This window comes from Pleurodeles waltl, chromosome 5 (assembly GCF_031143425.1).
Source record: "Pleurodeles waltl isolate 20211129_DDA chromosome 5, aPleWal1.hap1.20221129, whole genome shotgun sequence".
NCBI lineage: Eukaryota > Metazoa > Chordata > Amphibia > Caudata > Salamandridae > Pleurodeles > Pleurodeles waltl.
In genome coordinates this window covers 1,766,412,826-1,766,425,043 of record NC_090444.1, presented here as the reverse complement: position 1 = coordinate 1,766,425,043, position 12,218 = coordinate 1,766,412,826, and the positions used below count along the sequence as shown (strand labels likewise).

The window sequence follows — 12,218 nt, the reverse complement described above, 5'->3', positions numbered from 1 at the left end:
GCGGGAGGGAGCGGCGAATGGGGGCACAAGGGGGGCGGGCCGCAGGGAGGCAGCGGCAGGGAAAAGCGGCAAGGGTGAGCGCCAAGGGGCGAAAAAAGCGGAAAACAGCAAAAGGCACAAATTGGAAGAAAAGCACAAGGCACAAAAGGCAAATCACAGAATACGGAATACAGTCACAAATACGGTAAACGGCAAAATGCACAAGCGGAATACATCAATCTAAGAAAGGCACAAATGGGGGCAAAAGCGCAAGGAAGCAAGGCGCAGAGAGGCAGAGTACAGTCACAAATACGGCGAAAGCGGCACAATGTAAAAGTGCATTACAGCAATCTGAAAAAGGCACAAATGGGGGCAAGAGCCCAAGGAGGCAAGGTGCAGAAAAACAAAATACAGTCACAAATACGGCAAAAACGGCACAGTGCACACGGGTCTAGCGACGCTTACCAGAAGCCCACTAGACACCAGGGATGAGGCGCAGGAGGATGCCTGCGGGTGGAGGAGGGCCTCGAACACGCTAGCAGCAGCGTGGGTGGGGGTCAGGGACATGGAGACAGCAAGGTGGTGCTGCAGACGTGGGGGGGCGAGCTCTTGAACGAAAACAGGTCAGAGGTCGCTCACCCTCGACGCGCAGCGCCAGACATTAAGAAGGGAGGGGGGAGGGAGGAGCAGCTGGGAGGCGGGAGGGAGCGGCGAATGGGGGCGCGAGGGGGGCGGGGCCGCAGGGAGGCAGTGGCAGGTAAAAACGGCAAGGGGGAGCACCCAAGGGGCGAAAAAAGCAGAAAACAGCAAAAGGCACAAATTGGAAGAAAAGCACAATCAATCAATCAATCAATCACAGACATTTATAGAGCGCACTACTTACCCGCTAGGGTTCCAAGGCGCTGAGAGAGGGGGGGAGGGGGAGACTGCTACTGCTCGAAGAGCCAGGTCTTGAGGAGTCTTCTGAAGGCGAGTAGGTCTTGAGTCTGTCGGAGGTAGGTAGGGAGCGTGTTCCAGGTCTTGGCGGCGAGGTAGGAGAAGGATCTGCCGCCGGAGGAGGTTCGTTGGATGCGGGGGACGGTGGCGAGGGCGAGGCTCGCGGAACGCAGTTGGCGGGTCGGTGTGTAGAAGTTGAGTCTGTCGTTGAGGTAGGAGGGCCCGGCGTTGTGGAGTGCTTTGTGTGCGTGGGTGAGGAGCTTGAAGGTGATCCTTTTGTCGACGGGAAGCCAGTGGAGTCCTTTGAGGTGAGGGGTGATGTGGCTGTGGCTGGGTGCGTTGGTGATGAGTCGGGCTGAGGCGTTTTGGATGCGTTGGAGTCGCTGGAGGTGTTTTGCTGGGATTCCTGCATAGAGTGCGTTGCCGTAGTCCAGTCTGCTGCTGACGAGGGCGTGGGTCACTGTCTTCCTGGTGTCGGTCGGGATCCACTTGTAGATCCTGCGGAGGGTGCGGAGGGTGTTGTAGCAGGAGGAGGTGACGGCGCTGACTTGTCTGTCCATGGAGAGTGCGGAGTCGAGGATGAATCCCAAGTTGCGGGCGTGGTCGGTGGGCGTCGGGGCAGTTCCAAGGGTGGTGGGCCACCACGAGTCATCCCAGGCGGAGGGGGATGTCCCGAGGATGAGGATTTCTGTCTTGTCAGTGTTGAGTTTCAGACGGCTATTTCTCATCCAGTCGGCGACTGCTTTCATTCCCTCGTGGAGGTTGGCTTTGGCAGGGTCGTTGGTGAGGGAGAGGATGAGCTGGGTGTCGTCGGCGTAGGTGATGATGTTGAGGTCGAAACGGCGGGCCACTTGTGCGAGGGGGGCCATGTAAATGTTGAACGGCGTTGGGCTCAGGGAGGAGCCCTGGGGGATGCCGCAGATGATGTTATTGGCTTCTGAGCAGAAGGGTGGGAGGCGGACGGTCTGTGTTCTGCCGGAGAGGAAGGATGAGGTCCAGGCTAGGGCTTTTTCCTGGATGCCGGCTTCTTGGAGGCGTGACAGTAGGGTGCGGTGGCAGACCGTGTCGAGGGCCGCGGAGAGGTCTAGGAGAATGAGGGCGGAGGTCTCGCCGCGGTCGAGTTGGCGTCTGATGTCATCTGTTGTGGCGCTGAGGGCGGTCTCGGTGCTGTGGTTGCGTCTAAATCCGGTTTGTGAGGGGTTGAGGACGTTGTTGTCTTCGATGTGGCATGTCAGTTGAAGGTTGACGATCTTTTCTGCGACTTTAGCTGGGTAGGGGAGGAGGGAGATGGGGCGGAAGTTCTTGAGGTCCTTGGGGTCGGCTTTGGGTTTCTTGAGGAGGGCGTTGATGTCTGCGTGCTTCCAGCTTTCTGGAAAGGTGCCTGTTTCGAAGGAGGCGTTGATGATCTTGCAGAGTTGGGGGGCAATGATAGAGTCGGCTTTGTTGAAGATGTGGTGGGGGCGGGGGTCAGTCGGTGATCCGGAGTGGATGGAGTTCATGATTTCGCGTGTTGCGTCATCGTCGACGTTGGACCAGGCGGTGATGGGGTTGGCGATGCTTGGGTACGAGGTGGTGACGGAGGTGGGTGTGGTCGGGGTGTCGAAGCTGCTGTGGATGTCGGCGATCTTGCTGTGGAAACAAGCGGCGAGAGAGTCGCAAAGTTCCTGAGAGGGCGGGATGTCGTTGACGTTGGTGCTGGGGGTGGATAGTTCCTTCACGATGCGGAAGAGCTCTTTGCTGTCGTGTGCGTTGTTGTCTAGGCGGTCTTTGAAGGAGGACCTCTTGGTGGTCCTGTTGAGGTGGTGGTGTCGGCGGGTTGCGTCTTTGAGGGCTGCGTGATTGTCCGGTGTGCGTTCTTGGAGCCATTTCTTTTCCAGTTTCCTGCAGGTGCGTTTGGAGGCCAGGAGTTCGTCGGTGAACCAGGAGGCTTTCTTGCTGGCGAGGTTGCTGGGGGGTTTCTTCAGTGGGGCGAGGATGTTGGCGCAGTTGTTGATCCATTGTCTGAAGTTACAGGCAGCGGTGTCTGGGTCGGTGGGCTCGTTTGGTGGGTTCTGGGAGAGGGTGCTGAGAAGTTGTTCTTTGGTGACTTTGCCCCAGTTGCGGCGGGGGAGTTGGCGGCTGTGGTGGTGTGCAGTGTTTTTGTTGTAGGTGAAGTGGACGCAGTGGTGGTCGGTCCAGTAGGGTTCGGTGGTGTCGTTGAAGGTAACGTGGTCGCTGGTGGAGAAGATGGCGTCCAGTGTGTGTCCGGCGGCGTGGGTTGGTGACGTGACGAGTTGTCTGAGTCCGAGGTTCGTGAGGTAGCTGATCAGTGTGGTGGAGTTGTGGTCGTTGTTGTTCTCTAGATGAAAATTGATGTCCCCGAGGAGGATGTAGTCCGTGGAGGCGAGTGCGTGGGTGCTTGCGAGGTCAGCGATGGCGTCGCAGAACTGGGCTCGTGGTCCGGGGGGTCTGTAGACGAGCGTTCCTCTGAGGGTGGTGTTGGGGGTCGGTGTTGATCCGGAAGTGTAGAAGCTCTGCGGTGCTGAAGTGATCGTCGGTGTGAGTGGTGATCTTGAGGGAGGATTTGTGGACGATGGCGAGTCCTCCTCCGTGGCCGTTGATGCAGTCCCTGCGGGAGATCTTATATCCGTCTGGGATGGCGATGGCGATGTCTGGCGCGGATGAGTCGTTCCACCATGTCTCGGTCAGGAAGGCTATGTCCGGGGCGGTGCTGTCGAGCAGGTCCCAGAGCGTGCGGAGCGGGTGTTGAGGAGTATGCAGCGGAGGTGGTTGGGACTGGTGGTCGTTGGCTTGGAGGTTCGGTCGCATGAGAAGTGGCAGTTGCGGCAGGCGAAAGGTCCGTGGGTGTGCTTTGCGCGGGCTTGGTAGCAGCGTCGGTTTTGGTCTTGGTCGTAGTTGAGTGCGTGGAGGCAGGCGGCGTCGTAACTGAGCCTGGGCGGTGCGCGGTGTGACTTCCAGGGGTCCTGGCGCTGGACGTGGGCCAGGCACGGTCGCACAGGGACCTGCATTAAGACGGGGTGGAGGGAGGGAGGAGGAGCTGCGGGCGGGAGGGGTCGGGCCGAAGCAGCGGGAAACGGGCGAGGGAACGGCGAGTAGGGGGGGGGTGAAAAAAATAACGCTAGGTAGCTAGAGGGGCGGGGGAGGTGGGAGGGCAGGGGGTGTAGGCTGGGAGAAAAGAGTCAGGGAAGCGGGCGGATGGCGCTGGATTGAGGGTGGGGGGGGTAGAGGAGGAGGGAGACGCGCAAGGGGAGAGAGCAAGAAGCGGTACAACACACAGGATAATGAGACTACTAGGTAACAGATACAGATACTAGGACACAGGGCACAGATGGAATAACAGTGAATAACAGTGACAACGTGATTACAATACAATACAATACAATACAGAGAATACACAACAGGGAGAGACGGTGAGGAAACAGAGACAGAAACAGACACGACAGAGCAAACCTTACTGCCCACCACTGGGCCACCAGGGATGAGGTGCAGGCGGGGACCTGCGGGTGGAGGAGGGCCTCGAACTCGGGCAGCAGCGGCAGTCAGGGACAGGGCACCTGCAGGGTGCGCTGCGCGGCGGGGGGAGCGTCCTGTCCTGACAAGAAGGTCAGAGAACGCACCTTGGAGCGCAGCGACCTGCATTAAGAGGGGGTGGAGGGAGGGAGGAGGAGCTGGGGGGCGGGGCCAAAGCGGCGGGAAACGGGCGAGGGAGCGGCGAGTAGGGAGGGGGGTGAAAAAAATAACGCTAGGTAGCTAGAGGGGCAGGGGAGGTGGGAGGGCAGGGGGTGTAGGCTGGGAGAAAGGAGTCAGGGAAGCGGGCGGATGGCGCTGGATTGAGGGCGGGGGGGTCAGAGGAGGAGGGAGACGCGCAAGGGGAGAGAGCAAGAAGCGGTACAACACACAGGATAACGAGACTACTAGGTAACAGTAACAGATACTAGGACACAGGGCACAGATGGAATAACAGTGAATAACAGTGACAACGTGATTACAATACAATACAATACAGAGAATACACAACAGGGAGAGACGGTGAGGAAACAGAGACAGAAACAGACACGACAGAGCAAACCTTACTGCCCACCACTGGGCCACCAGGGATGAGGCGCAGGCGGGGGCCTGCGGGTGGAGGAGGGCCTCGAACTCAGGTAGCAGCGGCAGTCAGGGACAGGGCACCTGCAGGGTGCGCTGCACGGCGGGGGAGCGTCCTGTCCTGACAACAAGGTCAGAGAACAAGGCACAAAAGGCAAATCACAGAATACGGAATACAGTCACAAATACGGTAAACGGCACAATGCACAAGCGGAATACATCAATCTAAGAAAGGCACAAATGGGGGCAAAGGCGCAAGGAAGCAAGGCGCAGAGAGGCAGAGTACAGTCCTGTGGTATTCATCTTTATTTTTCTCCCTTTTTCCTTCTTTTTTGCTTGTTTTCTTCCTCCTTGTGATAACTGTTCTTGTTCATTGTTGTCTGCTGTGAGAAGAGCAATAATGCATTTAAGCCCAAACCGTAACAACACTCCCTGCCGGACCCCTTCTTGGACCGAGTGAAAGATGGATCATCTACGCTGCCGGCTGATGAGGTTGTAGGCGCACAGCTGTGTAATTTGTTTCTTACATCCCAAATATCCATAAACAGATTTGAACCATAAAGAGAATGTTGGAAAGATAAGACTACACCCTGCAATTTCAATTGCTCAGCTGTCGGCTGCAAAAGTGGGGGAAGTATTTTATTTATTTATTTATTTAATGCGTTTTTATATAGCGCGGACTTTACCCGAAGGTGTCAGAGCGCTTCACAATAGGCAAAATAAAGATACAAGAGGAGAAGAATTACAAGTGAGCCTGTTACAAAAACAAACGTTACATTACAAGAGGCAATAGTGATAATTGTGCAAGTATCAAGAGCAAACAAATACACGAGGTAGCAAACGATACGTTACGAAAGGAAAAAGTGACGTGTGCAGGTTACAAGAGCAAATAAAGTACGAGTAGAGGTAAAAAAATTGCAATGAATGGTAGACACACAAACACTAAAACTATAGTTACGTTACATGAGGCAGTGGTGGCCGTTGTGCATGAATCAAAAGCAAACAAGATATAAGAGGTAGCAAATGATACGTTGTAAGAGGAAAGGTGCCGTGTGCATGTTACAAAAGAGTATAAAATACAGGTAGAGGTATAATACTGCACTAAATGGCATACACTCAAAACACAAAAACACCCTGGGAAGGCACTTCTATAGGAATGGAGAACAGATTTTCCTATGATGGAAGGACTTCCTTCAGAAAACAGAGGGCTTGAATTAAATTTGGAAGTGTCTTTGAAGGAGGAGAGCTTTGAGGTCAGTTTTGAAGGCCTGGGAAGAGGTGGTGGTCCGAAGCTGAGGCGGAAGTGAGTTCCAGATTCTCACCGCGTTGCCTGAAAAGGATTGGGCCATCGATCTTTCCTTCCTGAAAATGGGAGGTTCAAGCAATAACTTTTCTGCATTGCGTGATGGTCTGGAGCCCCCAGAGAGTTTCAGTTTATTCACCAGGTAGCAAGGGGAGGAGGAGTGCAAGGCTTTGTGGGTGATACATGCAGTTTTGTAGATAGATCTTGCCTCTATGGGAAGCCAACGGAGGGTGGATAAAATGGGTGTGATGTGGTCGCTTCTTTTGGCCCCATATATGAAACGAGCTGCTGAATGGAGAATAGACTTCAGGGGGGAAAGGTGGGATTTAGGAAGGCCAGTAAGAAGAGAGTTGCAGTAGTCCAATTTGGAGAGAACCAGCGATTGGACCAGGGTTTTAAGGTCGTACTCCGGGAAGAAGCGACGAATCCCCCAAAGAAGGCGCAGTTGGTGTCGAGCAGACTTTGCAATGAAGTTGATGTGGGCGAGTAGATTGAGTTTTTTGTCGAGTATGACACCAAGGGATTTTGCGCTCTCGACAATGATGGGCTTATTGTTCATTAGATTGATCTGATCCATCCATGATTGCACTGGGGGATGAGAGAGTGAGGAGGAGAGGAGGAGGAATTCTGTTTTGGAGGGATTCAGAATCAGTTGATGAGTTAACATCCAGTTTTGAATGGAGTCGAGAGTAGAGCTAAGGAAGGAGAGATCGTGAGTGGAGGCCACCTTAAGGTAGATCTGAGTGTCATCCGCATATAGATGATAGTGGATCCCGGATTTACTCAGGAGATTTCCCAAGGGTTCTAAATAGAGATTGAACAGTGTGGGTGCAAGTATGGAGCCTTGAGGAACACCTTGCCTGACCGCTGAAGGAGCTGAGAGACTGTTCGCTATTTTGATCATTTGTGATCTATCAGAGAGGAAGGAGGCAAACCATTTGAGCACAGTGCCCTCCATGCCCATTCTCTGTTGAAGAATGTTAAGGAGAGTGTTGTGATTGACAGTGTCAAAGGCTGCAGAAAGGTCAAGAAGAATTAGAAGACAGGACTCCCCTGAGTCGAGTATCCGCAGCGCGTCATCAATCACTAGCAGCAGGGCTGTTTCAGTGCTGCAGTTTTGAATGAAGCCGGACTGGAAATTGTTAAAAAGATTATTTTCCTTGATATGGCGAGAGAGTTGTTTCGCTACACATTTTTCTGTGATTTTCGCAAGAAAGGGTAGGTTAGTGATGGGACGGTAGTTGTTGAGGTCGTTCGCATCAGCAGTGGGTTTTTTTTAGCAGAGGGGTGACCTGCCCAGTTTTGAAGGAGACAGGAAGGGAGCCTTGACTGAGGGAGAGGTTGACCATAGAGGTCCAATAGGAAAGAGAATAAGTATAGAAGTCAATGGCAATGGCACTAGGGATGGGGTCAAGAGAGTGGTTAGAGGGCTTTGTATTGAGGATGCATTTAAGGAGAGCATCATCAGAGATGGGGTCAAAGTTTTGCCAAATGGTTGAGGATTTGCGCTCCTCTGTAGGGGTAGGATGAATGACCTGATCTACAAGTGATTTTACCTTTTCTTCAAAGAATACAGCGAATTCCGCTGCTTTCTTCGTGGAATCTTCCAATTTGGAGGTTGGGGGAGAGCTGTTTGGGTTCTTGATGAGGTCGAATAGTTTTTTGGGTCTATTTTTGGCTGAGTCAAGGAGGTATTTGTAGTGCGACGCTTTTCCAAGGAAGATGAGCTTGTGGTACTTGGATCTTGCTGAACGAAGCGTGGCCAAATTTTCTGTGGAGGGCGCTTGTCTCCATTGTTTCTCAAGGGCTCTTAGGAGCTTCCTTTCTTCATAGAGGGATTTGTTGAACCAAGGTGCTGAGGGAGTGGGCCTTTTCTTTTTGCTTTGGAGAGGAGCGACATTATTGATTTCGACTGCTAGGACTGTGAGGCATTGGGAGGTGAGTTCGTTAACATCTAGGTCCGGGTCTAGCCTTGGAAGTGATAGCACAGCAGAATCACAGAGGGTACTGAGGTCAATATTTTTAGTGTCCCGGAACCAGGAGGTAGCCCTCTTAGGCTGGCCAAGAGTTATAGAGTGTGATAGGTGAAGAGAGAATGGGATGAGGAGGTGGTCCGACCAGTCTACATGGATAGGGGTAGCGATAGTCAACAAGCCTGCTTTAGAAATAACAAGGTCCAGGATTGAGCCTTTAGAGTGTGTTGTTTCTGTGCAGTGTTGGATCAGATCGTTTGCAGAGAGGAAGGTGGCCAGCAAATTCGCAAAGGTGTCTTGAGGCGAGCCCCAGTGGACATTGAAGTCACCCACGAAGATCTGATTGTCACTTTGCGTGTATTGGTCGCTGATGAAGTCCGTGAGTTCCTCCATAAACGAAAGGCAGCTACCAGGCGGGTGGTAAATAGCATGGAATCTGAGAGGTGAGCGGTGGTGCAATTGAAGCTCAAGAGATAGGCATTCAAAAGTGTGGAAGGAGCTGTTAGGAAGAGCCTTAAGTTGAAGGGAGTTTCTAAAGATGACTGCAACACCTCCCCCAACTTTGTCAATTCTGTCATTTCTAAGTATAGAATAGCCTGTGGGTACAAGGAGATCAAACATAGAGTGAGAGGTATCGTTGAACCAGGTCTCTGTGAGGAAGAGCATGTCAATATTGTGCAAGTTGATGGTATCGGAGATTTCAAGTTTGTGTTTTATTGCAGATCTGCAGTTGTGGAGCAAACAGCGCAGCTCTGACGCAACTGTTTTGGTGACGGGGGCACTTGGGCTATGAGGGGTGATAGGGATATTGTACTTATATGAGGGCGCTCGGGAGGGTTTAGGTGGGCGAGTGGTTCTGACAGAGGAGATGGTCGGAATAGTGTAGATAACAGGGTTACTGGGAAGTGAAAGTGAAGGAAGGGTGGCGTTCGAGTGCTTGTGTGGATTTGCAGGCGACAGGCTATGCTTAACTATAATGGGGTGAGGTGCATCTCGTGGAAGGGTGAGTGTTTGCCAAAGGAATTGAGGTGTGTGGAAAAGTCGAGATCTTGGAGCTTAAAACTAAAATGGTAGCTTCAAGTTGGGAGATGGCGGTGATTAGAGAGCCTAGCTTATTTTCCAGAGAGAGTAAGGAAGAGCACGGCATGTTAGGTGGCTCGATGGAAACAGGAGGGGGTGCACTCAGCAGTGTACGGCAGGGAGAGGTGGGGGAACGGGAGGGGAGTAGGGGAATAGGTTTCTAAGTATGATGTAGCACCACATAAAATACAAGTTAATATTATAATTAAAACACGACAGAGAGACAACCTGAAATACGCCAGAGATAAAGTGTCCATGCTGGGCAGAAAACTGAAAGTCCCTCTGGGAACCGAGAAGAGATGATATCCAAAAATGCTACAAGAAGATTCCAAGTGAAGATGAAAATTGCATGCCTGTACCACGAGCTCTAGCACCGTTCGATTACAAACTACTGCCTTATCTAAAGTCTACAAACTATAAAGCAGGCTTTCACCAGCGAACGCTAACCATCTCAAACTTTTGTTCGCAAATAGACAAATATAGCATACAAGGAGCTAGAGCATCCACGGAGACGTTCTCGCTCCGGTTTCTACTCTATCGTTTTCTTCCGCTCCGCCCACTCTCATGTGCACGGACCAATGAGAGGCGAACACACCTCCTGCTCACCGCCAGCTAGCTGTCTTTGAGCTTCAGAACCGAAAGAGGAGAAGTTGCGCATGCTCCCTCTGGCGTACGTAGGGGTCACGTGGCGTGACGTCCTCGAACTCGTTTCCTGTGATGGGAGCCAGTCACTACCGGCTGTGATTACAGCGCCTGCTGCCAGCCATGCCTTACTACCACCAGACCTGGGAGGAGTTCTCCAGGGCCGCCGAGAAGCTCTACCAGACCGACCCCATGAAGGTGAGGCTAACGACCCGCGTATCCGCTGCACTGACCCCGTGCACAGTTTAGAAACAGTGCGTGACCTTATCGGAGAGATCCAGAACACAAACGCCAGCCAACATAAGGCAGCTGGTGGAATGCGGATTGAGTAAAATAGGGGAAAATTACTGTCCCAAGCCACTTGTATGGAAGTGCGGAAGGTTAACACATTTAATATTTGGTGAGAAAAAATAGTGAATCTCCTTCCACATAAACCGAAAGATTGCCATGAATGAGCATATTGGAATACAACCGACACCACCTTCATACTGGGACCTGCAATGTATAGGGGAGGAACCCAAGCATGGATTGACAGAATTGCACCAGCTATAACTGGTGCACTTATCTTATAATGTTGTCTTCTCTACTTAACCGAATTGTGCGAATCTGCTGAAATATCTTCACTCATCTCTGCCTCATTTTGATTGTCATACCTGAGACCACCTCGTCAGCTTTCAGTTCAGCATCTGCGCAGGCACATATATATTTACTCTGTTTGAAATGCAAAAATAGAAGCGCAGGTACTCTGTATCCGAGTACCTGCTTTTTTCTGAGAATTGCCGGTCCTCACCAATTGAAAGTATTACGTTTATCTTGAGAAGTGCAGGTACTCTCCCTCCCTTTAATAAAAAAAAAAAAAAAGTACTGGTACTTATGGTACTTAGTACCGGCCCATTTAAGGCAGTGTGTGTGTATATGTATATATACTTTACATGGCAAATTGACATATCTTGCCAGGGCATTGGAGGTGGGTTAAATGTTTGCTGTATCATTTACATAACAAATCTTTTGATGGCTTGTGCTTAGGCTCTCCGTCTTAGATCTAAAATCCAATCTCAACTCTACCTGTGACTTTTCTGTTATTCTAGCACAGTTGTTCTCATCCTGTGGTCTGGCTACCCCTGGGGGTCTGCAAATCCTCCTCAGGGGGCCCATGCCTGCTCAGAAAATTAAATAATATTAACAGATTAGGTCCCCAGCTTTTATTAGTGATTAAGTGGGGGTTCCCGGGTTCCAGTAATGATAAAGTGGGGGCCACAGAAGTCAAAAGGTTGGAAACCACTACCCTAGCACATCTAGATACTGAATATCGTTTTGCAGGTTACGGAGTAGCCTGCTGTTTAAGTTGATGGAAATTCATCATACATCCTGTAGAAGCAGGCGAGAGACTCCTCATTACAACATATCAGTGATTCCCTCTAGTCCGTATATTGAAGAGATTAGACCACTGCTGATGGCCCTTCATTTGACCCCTCATGCAAAACTTTTCTTTAACCTTAAATCTCTCTCTCCCTGCTGCCTTACACAGACCTCAACGATGCAGCATTCAAGTACTCCTTCCTGCTGCATTTTTTGAAGAAATAATAGCCCGCTGAAAAAAAAAAATCTAATGACATTAACCTCGACATTCATGCCCCACGCGTTACTGATACTGTTGCTGAAAAATAGCACACCCCATTACTTATAATAAGGTGTCCAATGTTTCATACCATAAGTGGGTGAAATCTAAATTTACATATTATTGATGGGTTATTTTGACACTGGTATCTTTTTTACGAGTCATAATTTTCCTTTTGGAAAGACATACATGCTGCTTTGTTAGAATTCAGTAATTCAGCTATCTAATAGACAAAACCAGTTTTATACACAGACTGCAGCATAATGTGACAACCATTAAATAACTAAATTCACGCAGGCCTAAAAAAAAATATCTAAATGTTACCTAGTCTAGTGACTTGAGTAATCTACTTGACCTAACTCTAATGCACTTAGTCCGTAAACTCATTTCAAACTTTGTGATCCTAGACAAATATTATATCTACAAAGTTGTCTTTTTGTACATTATCACATACAAGAGCACATTCAAATACATGAGTTCAGCGTGTCTGCTGTACAAAAAAACTATTTTGTGTAATTTAATAGGCAAAACACTTGGTTCGTGTATAATCAAGACCTAGCCCAAGTATAGGATACCCATGGGCCCTAACTTGCCTCTT

General features: G+C 50.6%; 1 protein-coding gene and 1 long non-coding RNA gene across 2 annotated transcripts in view; one reads left to right on the top strand and one right to left on the bottom strand.

Annotated features, from left to right (window-relative positions):
• Positions 1 to 12,218, bottom strand: part of LOC138296771 (uncharacterized) — a 338,898-nt gene that overhangs the window by 280,391 nt on the left and 46,289 nt on the right. The window lies entirely within an intron of this gene.
• Positions 10,042 to 12,218, top strand: part of SRP9 (signal recognition particle 9) — a 49,202-nt gene continuing 47,025 nt past the window's right edge. Inside the window, exon 1 of the mRNA XM_069236190.1 lies at positions 10,042 to 10,200. Within this exon, the coding sequence (XP_069092291.1) occupies positions 10,126 to 10,200 (75 nt within the window). The 5' untranslated portion in view covers positions 10,042 to 10,125. The remainder of the gene's footprint in view (positions 10,201 to 12,218) is intronic.